The sequence below is a fragment of the Saccoglossus kowalevskii genome, chromosome 22 (genome assembly GCF_978046115.1).
Source record: "Saccoglossus kowalevskii chromosome 22, keSacKowa6.1, whole genome shotgun sequence".
In the NCBI taxonomy this organism is placed as follows: Eukaryota; Metazoa; Hemichordata; class Enteropneusta; family Harrimaniidae; genus Saccoglossus; species Saccoglossus kowalevskii.
Window position 1 is genome coordinate 11,507,207 of NC_140662.1, and position 17,554 is coordinate 11,524,760.

At 34.6% G+C, this 17,554-nt stretch overlaps 2 protein-coding genes across 2 annotated transcripts in view; one reads left to right on the plus strand and one right to left on the minus strand.

Annotated features, from left to right (window-relative positions):
* LOC102809692 (1-phosphatidylinositol 3-phosphate 5-kinase-like) overlaps nt 1–8,291 on the plus strand; it is a 53,682-nt gene extending 45,391 nt beyond the window's left edge. The window contains exons 37-41 of the mRNA XM_085496052.1: nt 22–125; nt 790–1,015; nt 2,090–2,251; nt 2,812–2,886; nt 5,508–8,291. Of these exons, the coding sequence (XP_085352178.1) occupies nt 22–125; nt 790–1,015; nt 2,090–2,251; nt 2,812–2,886; nt 5,508–5,629 (689 nt within the window). The 3' untranslated portion in view covers nt 5,630–8,291. The remainder of the gene's footprint in view (nt 1–21; nt 126–789; nt 1,016–2,089; nt 2,252–2,811; nt 2,887–5,507) is intronic.
* LOC100375090 (EF-hand domain-containing family member B-like) lies at nt 8,152–17,273 on the minus strand. Its single transcript, XM_085496051.1, has 8 exons — nt 17,007–17,273; nt 16,372–16,578; nt 14,641–14,824; nt 14,009–14,249; nt 13,042–13,348; nt 12,188–12,491; nt 11,899–12,080; nt 8,152–8,991 (listed from the first exon to the last, which is right to left on the minus strand). Exons 1-8 carry the CDS (start codon nt 17,094–17,096, stop codon nt 8,827–8,829), a joined length of 1,680 nt encoding a protein of 559 aa, XP_085352177.1. The 5' UTR covers nt 17,097–17,273; the 3' UTR covers nt 8,152–8,826.
* Between the last annotated feature and the right edge of the window lie 281 nt (nt 17,274–17,554).

Below are 17,554 nucleotides of genomic sequence, written 5' to 3' on the forward strand. Positions count from 1 at the left end.
AAGTTCATCTTTTCTTTTCAGATGATCGTTTTATTTTAAAGCAGATGTCTCGATTAGAAGTGAATTCCTTTACAGAGTTTGCACCCCATTATTTTCAGTACATCAAGACGGCTTGTGAGGAAAAGGTAAGACATGATGGATGTCATTCTCACATGATTTGTCCATGCTGTGAGTCAACAATTAATACATTGCTTACCAATGATTGTTTTGTTCAATTGTTTGTGGTGTGTGACCCTCTTCTCAATAGTCTGAAAATGGTGCCTAGATTACATCACCGTGGCCAGTGCATGGCCGTCACATTGATTGACTGGTAAATATAGCTGCTAATCAGCAGATGGCATTTTTACGTTCTTCGCACCTCCTGCATCAACTGATAGTTGCGACAAAAACGAAAGTGTAACCACTTCACTCTTCATGGTGTTGGAATGAATTTACGTGGTCAATGAGCAAAATCGAGGTATCATTTTCAAACTATTGTGAGAGAGAACCAACCAAACATTAGAATGGTTACCACGCTAGTTAATATTGGAATATCAAAAAATGGTTCAATCCCCCTTCCCCTCCAGGTGATTATGCCACAAATTCAGATTTATTTACAAACGGATGCTACTGTGGCAAAATTCACTGTAAATGTTGGTTTCATTCTGTGTCCATATTTCATGATTCTTGCCCTTTTCAGCAAAAGATGGACACAATATGATACTGTTTTTAAAATTCAACTCCGTACAAGAGTTATCTATTACGCTAAATAATATTTATTTAAATAATATTATGTGAATTTGTTTGCAGAGACCAACAGCATTGGCAAAGATTCTTGGGGTTTATCGAGTTGGCTTCCGGAATTCACAAACTAACGGCACCATGAAACAAGATCTGTTGGTGATGGAGAATCTGTTTTACGATCGTAAGATGTCACAGGTCTTTGACTTGAAAGGCTCAATGCGTAACCGTCATGTCGATGTGTCGGGAGGAGAGACTGAAGATCTGGTGCTATTAGATGAAAATTTACTGAAATGTAAGCATTAAACTTGATATTCATTCAGTGTCTGATTCATTTGACTGTAAGAGAAGTGTGCATGCTTGAGGAATTTCCTTTAATAGCTATAAACCAGGATACTGATGAAATATGAGCAAAGCCATAATTTACACTTGTAGCTTGAATATTTGTTCAATGGCCATGTGCCAGTTAATTTATCCACTCATTTATGCCTACTCCCTGTAGAAGTTTACTTTATTAAGGTTGAAAACAAATTAAGGTGACCATAACCATAATATTTAGTTCATGGAAAACTATGTCTTTTGAATCAGTGTACTGTAAAGGGGGTAATTATTCACTGGGTTTTAATTTAGCTTATTTCGCTGACTGGAAAAATGCGCTAAATTAAAACACAGTGAATATGTAAAATTTAGCATAGAACACATTATCTAAATGACGAAACCGTGAATTTAAAACCCACTGAATATGCCCGAAATGGTAAATCAGTGAAATTTAAACCCAGTGAAAATTAGTCATTTTACAGTATTATTGAGCTGAAATTATTTTAATCTGATGTTGATATGTCATGTAACAAGGCATTTATACAGTTGCAAAATGAATTTTGTTGATTCATGAACATCCTAAAAGTTTACCTATTTGGTACCACAAAAGTCATTTTGGCTTAGTATTCCATAGTTCAAAAAACACGGGAAAAATTGACAAAATAAATGCAAAAATGCTGATTTAAATTAATCAATAGAGACTGCTAACTTGTGTATCACATGTTCTTCCCTATGCATGCATATCTGTATTCAATATGGTGTATGCTTGCAACAATTTCACCACCACACTTTCCTGCCCAAAAATTTGTATCCACTTATTTCTTATATTCTTCAATATTTCTGGTAATCAGCCCTAATTTTGGAGCAAACAGACAGAATTTGGGTAAATTTTCAGTTTTTACTCAAAAAATTTGGCTATTTTTGACCCAATCTTCTGCAGGAAAGTGCAGACCATAAATGGGACTATTTTGTGAATTTTTGTTAAAAAGAGGAAACTGGTATGCTGTTGCTTTTGTTGTTTTTTTCAAAAATAATCTTTTTCTTTTCCCAGATGTTGTAGACACTCCACTGTACATAAGAACACACTCCAAGACTGTTTTGACAGTCGCTATTTACAATGACTCACAGTTCCTATCTAGCCATCTCGTGATGGATTACTCCTTACTCGTTGGAATTGATGAAACCAGGAAAGAATTGGTTGTTGGAATCATAGGTAAGAATGTGCTGCCAATATTGTCTCGCAAATATTTCTGTAACTTTAATTTTTTTGATTATTTGTAGTTATAATACCATAGACTGCTGAACCTGCACATTCTGATTGGTAAATCGATACCATGTGTCGCCGCATCATCAGACCATATATGGGCATTGCTTGAAGTCAATTTATTGCTTGTGCACTTTCTGTATTCAAGCTGAAATACAAACAAACAAATTGGCACTGGATTTTTGTCTTCTCAATAGTATCACAGCTGCTCACCAACTCTTCATTGGTATTTTTATAGTCAGATTCTTCCTGTTGCTATGGAAATAGTTTGGCATGAGAAACATGTTATGATTGAATGCTGGGTAGTAGAGGGTGACAATGTGTAATACAGTACAGCAAGAAATATACATTTCAAATTGCTCAAATTCTTTTTTCAATGTATAAAGCTAGCAACCTTCCTTGGTTCATTCGTGTTCTTCGCTGATGTGACTTGTTTTCTTCTGATTGGGTTAGTTATCGAATATTTTCATTTATTAAAACAAATGTGTTATTTTCCTCTGCCATTTTAGATTATATTCGTACATTTACATGGGACAAAAAGTTGGAAATGGTTGTCAAGTCATCAGGAATCCTTGGAGGCCAGGGTTAGTTGAATGTTTATTTCATGTCTGTTCATAAAATGAGTTATTGTGATCTTCAGAATTTTTTGATTGCTATTTCATCACTCTTCTTAACTTTTCCATCAGCAGATTTTCTCGCCCAAATTTTTCAGCATTTTTTTCTCATATTCTTTAATATATCTAGAATTAAACCTTAAAGTGCCTGTGAAATGGCTGCTATTTTCATGCCTAAAATTATCAATTGATACACAAATATTATTAATTTTTATGTCTTTAAGCATGAATTATTTTTTTTAAGTGAAAAAATGTGTTTTAAACTCAGTCTACGGAAACTTTATTTTTGTGTATTTTAAAACGAGGCTCCTTATTAGCTTCTCATTTAAATACAGAAATTCCCCTTGTGACGTCAGAAGGGGAAGTCGCATGGCAGCTTGCATTGCCGATACATGTAAATAAGGCAAATTTCTTGTGCAGTTTTCGCGTCTTTGACTATATTGTCACTTATGTACTTGTTTGTCGAGGAAGAATGGACCATAATGAACACATAGTATCAATTTTTGTTGCATGGGATTGAGTTAGATGCGAAGTATGTCCGTTCTGGTGTAGCTGGTCACCGTGATCGTCACCGACACCGGCGCACGTTTGTACACTGTTGCTGGACAAAATAGAATTTGACGTCGGAATTATCTCGTTATTTAGCAGGTTACTAGGCACGTCACTACACTGTTTTATTTCATCGATCGTCTGAGTAAAACTTTCAAAATTAAAATAAAAGAGAACATATTTTGACATTCTAAACATTAGACTATAGTGATCACTATAAAATAATTAAAAAAACGACAAGTCACAGTTACTAAATAAATGACAGCCGCGTGGAAATAAATTGACATTTTGTTGAAATAGGTGAACGCGTCGGGTCACGGCGAGGGCAAGTGCGTTAAAAGCGGCGTTTAATTGGATAACAAAAATAAGCGAGATCGACACACATACAGATAAATTCAGAGTGGATTTGAGTTAGCTTGATCCATGGCGTGATTGTCATAATTATAACATAGTATTAAAACTTTATTTGGTGGAAACACATTGACCAAGCCCGGATTCTTATTTCATAAATTATTACGCAGATCAAGCTGCAAGCATGGAGGTAAAAAAGAACAGAGGTGTGAATTCGACATTCAACACCAATCACCAAACAATTCAGAAACTTTTAGCCTTCGAAAATGAAAACAGTTAGCAGTCTGTAAGGGCTGTGTAATTTCCTGTTTGTCCGACGCTTCGTTTTCGTGTCACTGTCAAAATTATTGCTACCTTTTACTTAACAGGGACTAAATGGTCTCTATAAAACGATAATCAGGATCGCAAAAAAAGTCAACTGATTTGAAACACTTGCCGGACGTCTCTCTCTCTTCTGAAATCCGTCTCGGTGATCATGGGCTGGTCCGGAATCTATTTCTTTCAAAAGTGTTGCACCAGGTTTACGTTGTCGGCGTTTCTCTTTAAACCTAGTCGTTTTTTTATGGAGGAGGACAGTTGAATGAATCTGAGGTTAAGTGATGTCGCACCTTCGGATCGATTAGAAACGTGTGAATACAAGCATACACTATGGCTATACGTTTCACTGCAACTGCCCACAACACAACATCTAAAAACTCTCTCTCAAAAAAAAAGAAAATAGACAAAAAATAAAAGCAAAAACGCCAACCGAAAAATGTATATCGTTTAAAAGCATACTGAACGACCAGTGTTATTACGGCTCGGGCGTATGACTTCCTCTCACATTTTGTCATTTGGTGCCGCACTTTCGGCGAGAGTCAGAAATCCGGAAACAGTAGACCGTTTCACGATAGATGGGCGTGGCTACAACACGAGAAATATCCCAAATTTACTTGGATACGAGTAATCATTTTCAGCAAAAAAATCAATAACTACCCCTTTTCAGTGGGACACAGATCTAAAATAGGAAACGTGAGGGTGGGCATTGCACAGGCACTTTAATTTTGGAGCCAACAGACAAAAATTGAGTCAATTTTTAGTTTTTACACAAAATTTGGCTACTTTTGTTCCAATCTTCTGAAAAGAAGTGCAGTCTGTAAACAGGACTATTTTGTGAATTTGTGAGGAAAAGAGGGAACTTGTGGTGAAAAGGTTAAGAATGGACTTGATGGCAATTGTATTGTGTTGTTCTCTCAATCAAATGGAAATCCCATGTTTTACAGCCTTGCCATAATTTACAGGGTATATGCCTTATAGTCGCTATTTACAAGGACATATTTTCAATGCCAACTGTGTTACTTTGATGTGTTACTTTAAGGTTATTGCCTATACAAAACCTTCAATTCCGCAACAGTTATGAACATGTCTATCGCAGACAAACAAATAAGTAATAACTAAATACAAAATATTAACTTATTTGTCTGTCTGAATTGAATGTGAATAAATAATCACATGATATAATGCATAGTGCTGTCAATTGTAAACTATGCTATAGATGTCAGTCCAAGTATAGTTATTGTTTGCTGATTGAATTACATGTAAGACTGAAAAGATAAGAATGTACAAAGTCCAACAATATTGATTTTATTTCATAACTGCGTACATTGTCATTAGTAATTGTTTGGTGACCCCCAATTTGGTTCTATTTTTAGGTAAAATGCCCACTGTTGTCTCCCCGGAGTTGTATCGAACACGATTCTGTGAGGCCATGGATAGGTACTTTCTGATGGTGCCCGACAGATGGACAGGACTGGGAAGAGACGTGGAATGCTGATGAAACTGATGAATGGAAGGATGCATAGTACTTAGGTTGGAAAGTATGAGTACATGAACTGGACTAAAAAAATAAATTTTATTTATTATAAATGACATGATTGGTGGTTAAATTTTAAAAATGTGTTTATGATAAAAGGCGGTGATTGTTGCGTCATACTTGCGTGAGATATTGGTCTCATATAAACAAAGATAGCAACTTTGACTGTTGCGCAGAAAAAGTTCATTGAGTTGTGGGAGAACCAATGTTTATCAACACAAGTGTCTCACATGCATGGTGTGACAACCACCGTCCTTTAAAGCTTTATATTCAAAACTTTTGAATAAAACCTATAAGGCTGGTGGTTGTCGCACAGTGCGTGTTAGAATTTCATGTAAATAAACAATTTAACATACACTGTATATGTTGCTATGAGACACCCATTGAACACAACGCTGTGCAATGACCAACATTTCCAGTTCAAAATTATTATTTTAATTTACAAGAATTTGGCAAATACGGTCCATGTAAGTTTCTTAAAAATTATGAGAAAGTGAATTTTCCCAATGGACTTCTGGTTGATGTGAAAATAATAATGGTTGCCAAACATATTTCCATTGTTATATTAAGTGGCGGCCATTTTGATTTGCTGATGTTTTTTGACATCACTGATAATGTCCTTATAAGATGACCAATGACACTATATTTTGAGATTTTTCAAAATATTTGACATGACAGATTTAATACAAGTTTTGAATTAAGGATCAGTCGACCGTATTAAAGAAAGTGTGGAATTTTGTCAGAAAATCAAAATTGAGACAACCATTCAATATACCAAGTTGTATAACATGTGATGTGCTGATTATCACATTCACTGTAAAATTACCTATTTTCTCTGACATTTAATTTCTCTGTTTTGATATTTTGAACATACTCACTGGGTTTTAAGTTTACAAATTCACCAGTGAAATAATGAGTTCCAATGTTATTTTGCATGTTCACATGGATTTCATTTAGCAGATTTTACTTGTTAGCGAAAATAGAACCTAGAAAATAATTAATGGATTCACAGTCACACATCATAGTGTTTCGTATTGGTTTTATACGATGTACTGTAAAGTACATTATTTTCACTGAAAAGACTTTTTGGCTGTTTTCTAAGGAATTTATTTTCACTGATTATTGACGAGTTGAATGTAAAGTATGAGAAAAAAAGGTATATTCGCTGGACTTTATTTTCACTGAAACATTCCTTAAGCGAAAATAGCGAAAATTAATTCCAAGCGAAAATAAAGTATTCTACAGTATTCAAAACATGTAAAGATGCTGTGTTTTATACACAATTTTCAAGCATGTACCAATTGTAATGCTGTAACTGTCAGATCAAAAACTACATGATTTCATGGGGCTGTATCAGCAAGGCAATAAATAGTTTGTATCATGAAGAAAAAGCTACTAAATTTGCATCTAGCTTTGATACCACTGTTTTCAATTTCAAAAACTTTAACAAAATTATTGTTAAACTTAAACAAAATTATCCTGTTCGTATACTGGTTGCTGTTTTTCATTTCAAAACTTTACTTTTACAACATTAGCATATCAATTTTATATACTGTTTTCCCATTTCAAAACTTGTCAAAATCAGCATATACTGTTTTGTTGATATAATTGTTGTGTATATATTACCTTATGTTAGAGCATGGTTAGAGGCTGCATTGTTTTGTACATTTTAAGAAATGCAAAGTAATATATCATAATAATGTTTTTGTCCAAGTATGTTTTGATGCTTATTATGATAGCTGTATCACAGACCTTAGTTACCACCTGTAATTGTAATCTATGGTCTGTGTTTCCAAAATATTTTATTTCATGCAATGAACTATTTTCTTAGAAACTTATTTAAATAGGAAAAAGCTGCTCGGATTACTAATTATAATACATGTATACAGAAAAAAAATAGTAGGGGGTAAACATAGTCCTTTGTAATTCAATATAACCAGTTCTTTCGGACAAAGTTTCCTTTTTCAATGATAGATATGAATGGAGAGATCAAAGCAAAATAGAACAAAACATGCGAATTAACTAGATCAGAAATGGCATAAACTGGTTATCTATTCTCTTGGCTTTTGTGTATTGAGTGCTTTCAAAGGTGTATCATGCACAAATGTTTTCCAGTCATGTTCCTTGTTAGCCACTGGTACAGTCTACCTATAGTAAGTTGTAATTTGAACAGTAATAAGGACCTGTAAACACAGAATATGGATGCATGCTAGCAAGAGAGGACAAGCAACTGGGGTATTTTGAGGTCAAATTCGACTTATCATTAGATTTTCTCATTATTATTCAACTTGATAACAAACTGGGATGAAGAAAATGTTTATTACATCCCCACTAGTTGAAACTCCAAATAAAATGTTGCAATCATGATTCAAATATTGGATTGTTTATAAGGAGATTTGACAAAGTGAAGTTTTCAAAGTGTCTCTCTTGTCTAGTAGATGTGCTTCTTCTTCATCCCTCATCATTGACCTTTGACACAATCATCTTGTAAAATATGCATAGTTTTATTTTATCACCCAGTTGTTTGCAATAAATGTACAGTGTCAATTTATCATCTCAAATACAATTCAACAAACTGAACAAATTTTCTGTAACGTGAATAAATACAAATGCTGAACAGTTATGGATGGTGTATTTCTTTTTCAAGGGTGCCAAGGCATTCAGGCAAAGGTACCGAAACAATGGCAATTAGGAGTTGTTACCTTGTATTTTTTTTAAATATATTTCTGCAGACTCCTAGAAATAAATGTCAACTACAAAAGATAAATACCACGAATACATCCATTTCACAGATGAGTAGTAAAAATGCGTAATCAAAAAATGTCACCAAGTCACATACTCGGGCCAACAAAGTGCGATGAATACTTCATCACTTGAATACGATGAATTTTTCATCACTTGTAGAATACTTATCAGGTATACAAACATAAAAACGTTTAATAATACTATAACATTTAGCTAATACTGTTTCATGAATTTAGGTGACAAAAAGGCAATATATTGTCAATAGGCACACTGGAAACTCATTAAAGCTGGCAATATTTCGCCGTATCAATTTTATTTTTAAAATTTTGGCAAAAAACAATACACATAATATGTATTCAAAAAAAAGTTTAATATTGTTTGGTTTTCATATTGTGAGTTGTGTAATAATCTCTCTATGAAGCTGCTACCATCTGGTCTGCCTGTACTTCATCTAATACATGCCTGAAGCTTTCCACGCTGACCTGTCCCCTCTCGCTCCGTGATTCAGCTATCTGCCACAGTTTATTGAAGGTATCTTGGTCCATCTGTACTCCAATCGTGGCAAAGATGCATTTAATCTGAAATGGAAAACAGGAATGGCCAACATCTTCAATGTTTGTTTACAAACTCAAAATTTAGTCACTTCAAACTATCATTATTGTAACTCACACAACATTGAATCGAAAGCAATACAATTTTTAGCTCCGTTGTCGAGCGGGGCTTATCATATGAGTGATTGTCCGTCGTCCGTGTCAATGTTTTATTTTTTCGACTTCTTCTTGAAAACTACAAGCCTGAATGCTTTGATACTTGGTGTATATGTACCTTGGGTAGACCTCTCTCAGATTTGTTCATTTCATGATGATATCTTCAATTCTCTAATTTTGGTGAATATTTTTGTCATTTTTGGTAAAAAGTTATATTTTTGACTTCTTGTTGAAAACCGCAAGTCCAATTGCTTTGATATTACATGTATAGGTACTACATGTGGACCTCTCTCAGATTTGTTCATTTCGTGATGATATCTTTAATTCTCTAATTTTAGTGAATATTTTTAGCTCCGCTGTCGACTTTGTCGAGCGGAGCTTATCATATGAGTGATTGTCCGTCGTCGTCGTCGTCCGTCGTCCGTGTCAATGTTTTACTTTTTCGACTTCTTCTTGAAAACTACAAGCCTAAATGCTTTGATACTTGGTGTATATGTACCTCGGGTAGACCTCTCTTAGGTTTGTTCATTTCATGTTGATATCTTTAATTCTCTAATTTTGGTGAATATTTTTGTCATTTTTGGTAAAAACTGATATTTTCGACTTCTTGTTAAAAACCGCAAGTGCAATTGCTTTGATATTACATCTATAGGTACTACATGTGGACCTCTCTCAGATTTGTTAATTTTGTAATGATATCTTTAATTCTTTAATTTTGGTGAATATTTTTGTCATTTTTGGTAAAAACTGATATTTTCGACTTCTTGTTAAAAAACGCAAGTCCAATTGCTTTGATACTACATATATAGGTACTACATGTGGACCTCTCTCAGATTTGTTCATTTCGTGATGATATCTTCAATTCTCTAATTTTGGTGAATATTTTTGGTAAAAACTGATATTTTCGACTTCTTGTTAAAAACCGCAAGTGCAATTGCTTTGATATTACATATATAGGTACTACATGTGGACCTCTCTCAGATTTGTTCATTTTGTAATGATATCTTTAATTCTCTAATTTTGGTGAATATTTTTGTCATTTTTGGTAAAAACTGATATTTTCGACTTCTTGTTAAAAACCGCAAGTGCAATTGCTTTGATATTACATATATAGGTACTACCGGTACATGTGGACCTCTCTCAGATTTGTTCATTTTGTAATGATATCTTTAATTCTCTAATTTTGGTGAATATTTTTGTCATTTTTGGTAAAAACTGATATTTTCGACTTCTTGTTAAAAACCGCAAGTGCAAATGCTTTGATATTACATATATAGGTACTACATGTGGACCTCTCTCAGATTTGTTCATTTTGTAATGATATCTTTAATTCTCTAATTTTGGTGAATATTTTTGTCATTTTTTGGTGAAAAGTGATATTTTCGACTTCTTGTTAAAAACCGCAAGTCCAATTGCTTTGATACTACATATATAGGTACTACATGTGGACCTCTCTCAGATTTGTTTATTTCGTGATGATATTTTCAATTCTCTAATTTTGGTGAATATTTTTGTCATTTTTGGTAAAAAGTGATATTTTTGACTTCTTGTTAAAAACCGCAAGTCCGATTGCTTTGATATTACATATATAGGTACTACATGTGGACCTCTCTCAGATTTGTTCATTTTGTGATGATATCTTCAATTCTCTAATTTTGGTGAATATTTTTGTCATTTTTGGTAAAAAGTGATATTTTCGACTTCTTGTTGAAAACTGTAAGTCCGATTGCTTTGATATTACATATATAGGTACTACATGTGGACCTCTCTCAGATTTGTTCGTTTTGTGATGATATCTTCAATTCTCTAATTAATTTATTTTGGTGAATATTTTTGTAATTTTTGGTAAAAAGTGATATTTTCGACTTCTTGTTAAAAACTGTAAGTCCGATTGCTTTGATACTATTCATATTGTTCATTTTCTAATGATGTCTTCAGTTCTTTAATTGAAATGTGCATTGCTAACAGCGGAGCTATCTCAGCCGATAGGCTGCTTGTTTTAAATTTTTGGTAAAAAGTGATATTTTTGACTTCTTGTTGAAAACCGCAAGTCCGATTGCTTTGATATTACATATATAGGTACTACATGTGGACCTCTTTCACATTTGTTAATTTCGTGGTGATATCTTCAATTATCTAATTTTGATGATTATTTTGGGGGAAAATTGATATTCTTGAATTCTTGTTGAAAACAGCAAGTCCCATTGCTTTGATACTATACATATTGTTCATTTTCTAATGATATCGTCTGTTCTTTTATTGAAATATGCATTGCTAACAGTGGAGCTATCTCAGCCGACTGGCTGCTTGTTATTTTATTTCATTCAAATTCATACTTAAAATTCTGTTAGTGCAGATTTAAATATACTGTGAAATAATTTATTTTCACTGAAATTAATTTTCGCTGAAAAGAATTTTTGGGTATTTTGTATGGAATTTATTTTCACTGATTTTTGGTGAGTTAATGTAAAATGTAGGAAAAAAGGTAAATTCGCTGGATTTTATTTTTAATGAATCACTCCTTTGGCGAAAATAGCGAAAAAAATAAAGTATTTCACAGTATTAATATTTGAATAGTATACGAGTAGGTTTCTGCAACATAACCAAGCTTGAGCTGGACTTGTTAACCTTAACCAGAGTCATAGAATCAAGGGATGAATCTTGGACAGTAGCTACACATTCCTATCATGCACTCCCCGAGGATGTGTGTCACTGTCGGAAGAGGACATGTCAAACATAGATGTCAACGAGAACTAATATTTGTGCGTTCGTCCTTACCTCGTCTTTCGGTCTGGCTTTGAAAAAGTCTCTCTCATAGACTCCTCGGTTGCTATAGATGGAGGGGTTTACAAGACCATAGGCGTCAGATTCGTCACCGTAATTTGTGCGATCAGAAACGCGTCGAAAGCGGGGTGCAGGTCTGTCGCTGCGAACAGTTGGTACACCATATGTTCGGAAACCTAAAGAAACAATAACAAGTTCAGTTCAGATAATAACTGGATATTCATCTGTGGATTGGTTGACAAGCATGAAATATAAAAAATCAAACCTAGAATCTGCCTCTTACCTTTTGCCGACACTGGGCCACCGACAGTCGCGTTGATCATTGAGGCTGATGTCCTGTGTTCACCGATAGCTCTATCAATTTGATTCTGCAGTGTTTCCACATTATTGTCATTTGTTGTTCCACCGAGCTCCTCCATTTTGTCTTTCCAGTTGAGAAAATTTGAAAACTGCGTGTAGTCCAGGTATCCATCTTTGTTTGCATTGCAGTAAAACAGTAGCTGTTCAAGAAGTTCAGGTTCAATGGGAAGGTTGAACTGTAAACAACATTCGCGTAGTTCATTGATGTCTATTTTACCATCACCGTTCTGAGAAAAAGGAAAACAAATCATCTATAATCTGCACCTCAACTAAAATCATTCTGTGGAGTTTTCCCCACTCCTAGACAGATGAAAAAGTACCAGGTGAAATTAATGTGCTCAACCAATTTAATTAATTATTAGTTAATTATTCATTAACCTGAGTTTCAAAATAAATAGCAGTTTGTGAACATAAAAACTATACCATATTCGCTATATTAGGAGTGAACACCCTTACATAGATGTATGGCTATATAGTTAAAATAAGTCCAGCATACGTTAAATGCAATTTTGGGTTCATGTGTACTTGATATTAGAAATGTACTTCTGTAGAGCAAATGCAGTAATACACAGTTTATTTTGATTTTTTTGTGAATTACTGGAATATATAATATTTTCACTAATATAGATAATTAATATGCATTTCTCGTACCCATATAATTTGTATCTTTGATCCTTTTCATTTCAAATTTGAAAATATACATTACACTCAACCATTCAACATTCAGTATGTACAATATTTAGCATATATTTTGAAATAGTAAATTCACTTTAATACCTTATCGTAATGTCGAAAAGCTGCTTGCAGATCGTTAAAATTATGGAAATTAGTTTTCTTCAGATGCTGTCTGATTGCGGCAATGACCCCCCGTTCTCTGTCCTTGCCACGCAAGTATTCCCCAGGCACTCTCCCATGAAGTAGATCGCCTGCGCCAAAATCATCTGGTCGGATCATAACGCCATACGCATGGCCTGGTGGGACTCTCATGGTATCCTTAATGGGGTCGTGTACTTGACCTAACTGAGGCTGTGTACGCTCCCGGAAATCATCCACTCTCTTGGAAACTATTTTGGAGCCTTTTTCCCTAAAATAAAAACATGGCGAAACATTATTGATATACAAATAAAGTATTATGGAGGTTTAAACATTGAACTGTGTTTTATAAAATTGTATCTTGAAAATGCTTGCAAATATTCCATAAATAATTAAATCCAATGCAAAGGCATTAGAAGCACCACAAATGTTGCTTTGTTATGGGTTCCATATAACAAACGTGTGTAAAATACATTGTTTACATGATATTTAAATTGCACGTCGTTGTGCAATGTCTGCTCAAATTCCACGAATGCAATGCACGTCATACATACATCACATGGGGCCTGTCATATCTAACATGGTGTGGTGCATCGACTGTAGTGCTTTAAATCAAATTTATGATAATGTTGATTGCTTAACTTGCAGGCAAGATGTGAATTACATCATAAAGAATAGTTTTCCATGTAGTATGGTATTCTAGGATGTGTCACAGAAGTTTTTTGTGTCGCAATATATAGTTGTGCTCACTCCCAGGAAGTCCAATGTCACAACAGAAAATTATACATATCCCTACAGCCACATACAGTCTGGATTTTTTTCTTGAAGACCTCGATTCCTAGCAGAAAACAAGCTGATCCAACTTTTTTGAAACTCCATGCAACTCAAAATCCTTAAGTCTCTGCATAAAAAAACATTGATTATCACTTACTGCTGTGCTTCATGCATCCATTTCAGTGTTTTCTTGACATGTCTTCCATCATTGTCGTGTGGGGTAGGTACACCAAACCTACTGTCTTTAGCATATCGTGACCAGTCATACTTTCTGTCTCTTTTCTCACCCACATCATAATCGTTGTGTGTTACGATGTACAGATCATGACCAGTTTGTCCCTCTGTCTCAACTATATCCCGACTTTTGTCTGGGTTGACCAGTACACCTGCACTGCCATCTGTTGGAAGAATTAGTTGTCTGAGTATTGAATTTCGAAAATAAATATAATGAACAAAAAATGCTGCATCTTTGTTATTAAATTAAAATAAAATACTATACCATTCAGTGAAAATTCATGCACCGCTGTTTTATATTGCTAATCTCAACGAAACAATAAAAGAAAACGTCAGATGTTGCAAGTTTTGCTCGGTCCTAGTGTTATTTCAAAAGAGTAACCTAAAAAAGTTCCCAAATGTAAAATGCTTTGCATTGAATATTAAATTTGCAATAAAGGTTCTCTTTGATTTCATTCATTGATCATCAAATCTTGTGTATGATTCAACGAATCCCCAGAGATGTACCGGTACATGTAAAGTTAAACTTTTCTTCACAATTGAGAGTCAACTTACCAAAGACGTTTTTAATTCCAAATCGTGTCTGTGCTGGGTCCATGTGTGCTGGAAATGATGGACTCTGGTCATGTGACCGCCCAAGTGGTGCACTCTGTTTACTGGCATAAAGGCTGTATTCTTTTTTATCAACCATGCGCTGTTCATACAGACTTTTAGGTCTCGGGTTGCAAAGATCACCAGCCTATGAAGGGAAAAACAAAATATACATATAAATCTAGCATTTTCAGTTCCTTGTGAGATATTACGTGATTTGGAAAATGAGCATGTCACAGGTCATATTCCACATTCCAAAATAGGTACATGTATCACAATAATGATGATATATTTACAAAACTGTTTCTTAGATTACTGGTAGGGTGTAGATGTGATGTTCTTTCAGCTATATAAATTCACTTACAGTGGGCGCAGACAAGATTCGTACTGGGGAGCTTAATAGAAAACTCTGTATAAACATTGCAATATAGCGAGGGACTTTCATATTGGCGTTATCAATTGATCTAATGTTACGAATTTCAAAAATGATTTGCTACATTTTTAGACAATCTCACTTCCCCTGATGCCAACTGATTTTGGACTAATTTTATCTTAGTACGTACTACGGCTATAAAGTAGTTGTCTGTTTTCATATTGCAACATTATTGTGACTATACAAAGGAAGATTAAATTATCTGGATGAATCTTGTTTGCGGTCGCTTCAATCGTCTGAGGAAGTTGGATGAGGTTATTGGAACACTGGTAAGAACTTTTCCAGGAAATTTGCAAATTAGATGTATGAATCTCTGTAAATCGTTTCTCAACTCAGAAACTTGTCAATATCCATAGAGGTCATGAAGAAGTCAAATATATATATATATGAAAAAAAAACAATAAGAACAGCAAGAAATAATTCCACTTTAGGAAGACATTGACCAAAATGGCCAGAAAGTGTCTTTTGTGCAACATGTTCGAAACTTTTTCTATGCAAGATCTCGTCAGAAGCTAGATTATTTTACTCATCAAAGCAATGTTTAAAGTTGCCTCCATTCAATTACTGTATTATGATTGAATACTACTGTGGCAGCAAAAAAGATGATATTGAGGTGACAAACTATACATGTACTGTTTTTAAATTTCACTATCTCAATTTTCGAGCTTATTTACAAGAATTAGATACAAGGCAGAATACCACATATTAAATATGTCATGTATATTATTGATGACATGACATGCTGCTCTGAAGCTAGCCTGACAAGTTGGCGTAGGTGGCGCCCTGGACTGCTGCGATCCCCACCAACGTTGGTGGGGATCGCAGCAGTCCAGGGCGCCACCTACGCCAACTTGTCAGGCTACTCTGAAGCATGCACTTTGTTATTTGCTGTATATTATGCACCATCATATTCCCACATTGAATTGCCCCAAATATTAATTCTGAAGAAACTGACGATTATCACACTCCTTTAAAAAAAATTACTGTGAAGACTTTGAGCTTGGGATGCAAATGACTGTTGCATTTAACAAGAAACAAAATTTGTAGGATTAAAGCAAACTGAAGACACAGGTCAGCTTTTGTAGACTCTTTGCATGTTTAGTATTGCAAATAATAATATTCCTCATTAAAATAACAATAACGTGGTGGTGTCCTTATTCACCTTACATGCATTTAGTAATTATTGTAGTTGATAAGGAGGAAATTCCAATAAAGGTATATCAGTCACGCCCATCTTTGAACATTTTTAAAATAACACTCACTGAATTAGAATCTTTGCTGGTAACTCCATGAACCAAGGTGGAGGCAATGTCAGGATCATTAGCTTTTCCATAAAAAAGTCTTGCAGCACCAGCATCAGGCTCGAAAAAATTCTTGAATTTCTTGACAACATCTGGAGTTGGAGGTCTTACTTCTTGTGTGAGACAGTCTGGTGCACTGTGTCCTGGCACTGTCATTAACTTACCAGCCTATAAAGTAATTTCAAGACATAAACTTTAATAACCACGAAAGACCACTATTTTCTGTGAATGTGATAATGTTTGGTTTAATAATAGACACTCATATGTGTCTACGCTTTAAAACCAATTACGTGTAATCAAAATGTTGAATAAAAAAATTTAAAAGTAAAAATGCATTGAAGAGAAGTATAAAACCTCAAAAAGAAAACATAAATTCAAATGCATATGCATACTCGAGAAAATCACATCTCCAGTAATGCTGACAGGCATTCCACATTTTCTTCGTTGCGGTCTCAACGGTCAAGTTGAATGCAACTAGTCTCACATTGTCAACTTTACAAGACACCCACAAGTCGCGTTGTTGTTTGCCATTGATGGTCTACTTCAATGTGAATTCAATACGGCTATGTTCGGGCAATATGGCTACTAAAACTTACCGCATCTATGTCGGGGTTTCGGTCCGTATATCTGTTTACATTGCTCTGCACTGCATCCCGCCACGAATATTTGGCAGTCGAAATTGCCATGATGTCCAAATCGTCAGTTTTTTCAAGGCACTGGATGTACGTGTTTATATGTTATACTGCGTGAAGTCAAGTGTGCCGGTGTTACCAAGGCGTTGCAAGGTACGGTACGACTGGCGACACAGCTATTGTGTTTTGCAGCTGAACATGAAGGAGAAACCCTTCCATCGACCATATGCCTATTTGTTTATGGTTGCTATGAACTTATCCTCGTTCATGAATATTGTCATAATAATTTAATGAATGTTGTATCTATACTTTCTTAAATTCTACAACTATGGTACACAATAGTATGTATTATAGTTTCGTGTTTATTTTCATTATTTTATTAATTTATTTTATTATCGTATTATTAATAAATATTAATTTCTAAAATGTTTTGCGAACGAGCCATTTTTGTTGTTGTTGAAGGTCATAAACTTTGATATCTCGTATTGGGGTCATACGAGGTCATTCTATCT

What these genes read in the sequence shown, in the direction of transcription:
- LOC100375090 (XM_085496051.1), bottom strand. Translation starts at nt 17,096, where the DNA reads ATGGCAATTTCGACTGCCAAATATTCGTGGCGGGATGCAGTGCAGAGC. An exon ending in CTTTTCGACATTACGATAAG is followed by an intron (nt 12,492 to 13,041) that starts GTATTAAAGTGA and finishes CCTTTTTCTCAG; the next exon opens with AACGGTGATGGTAAAATAGA. An exon ending in AAGCCAGACCGAAAGACGAG is followed by an intron (nt 8,992 to 11,898) that starts GTAAGGACGAAC and finishes TTTCCATTTCAG; the next exon opens with ATTAAATGCATCTTTGCCAC.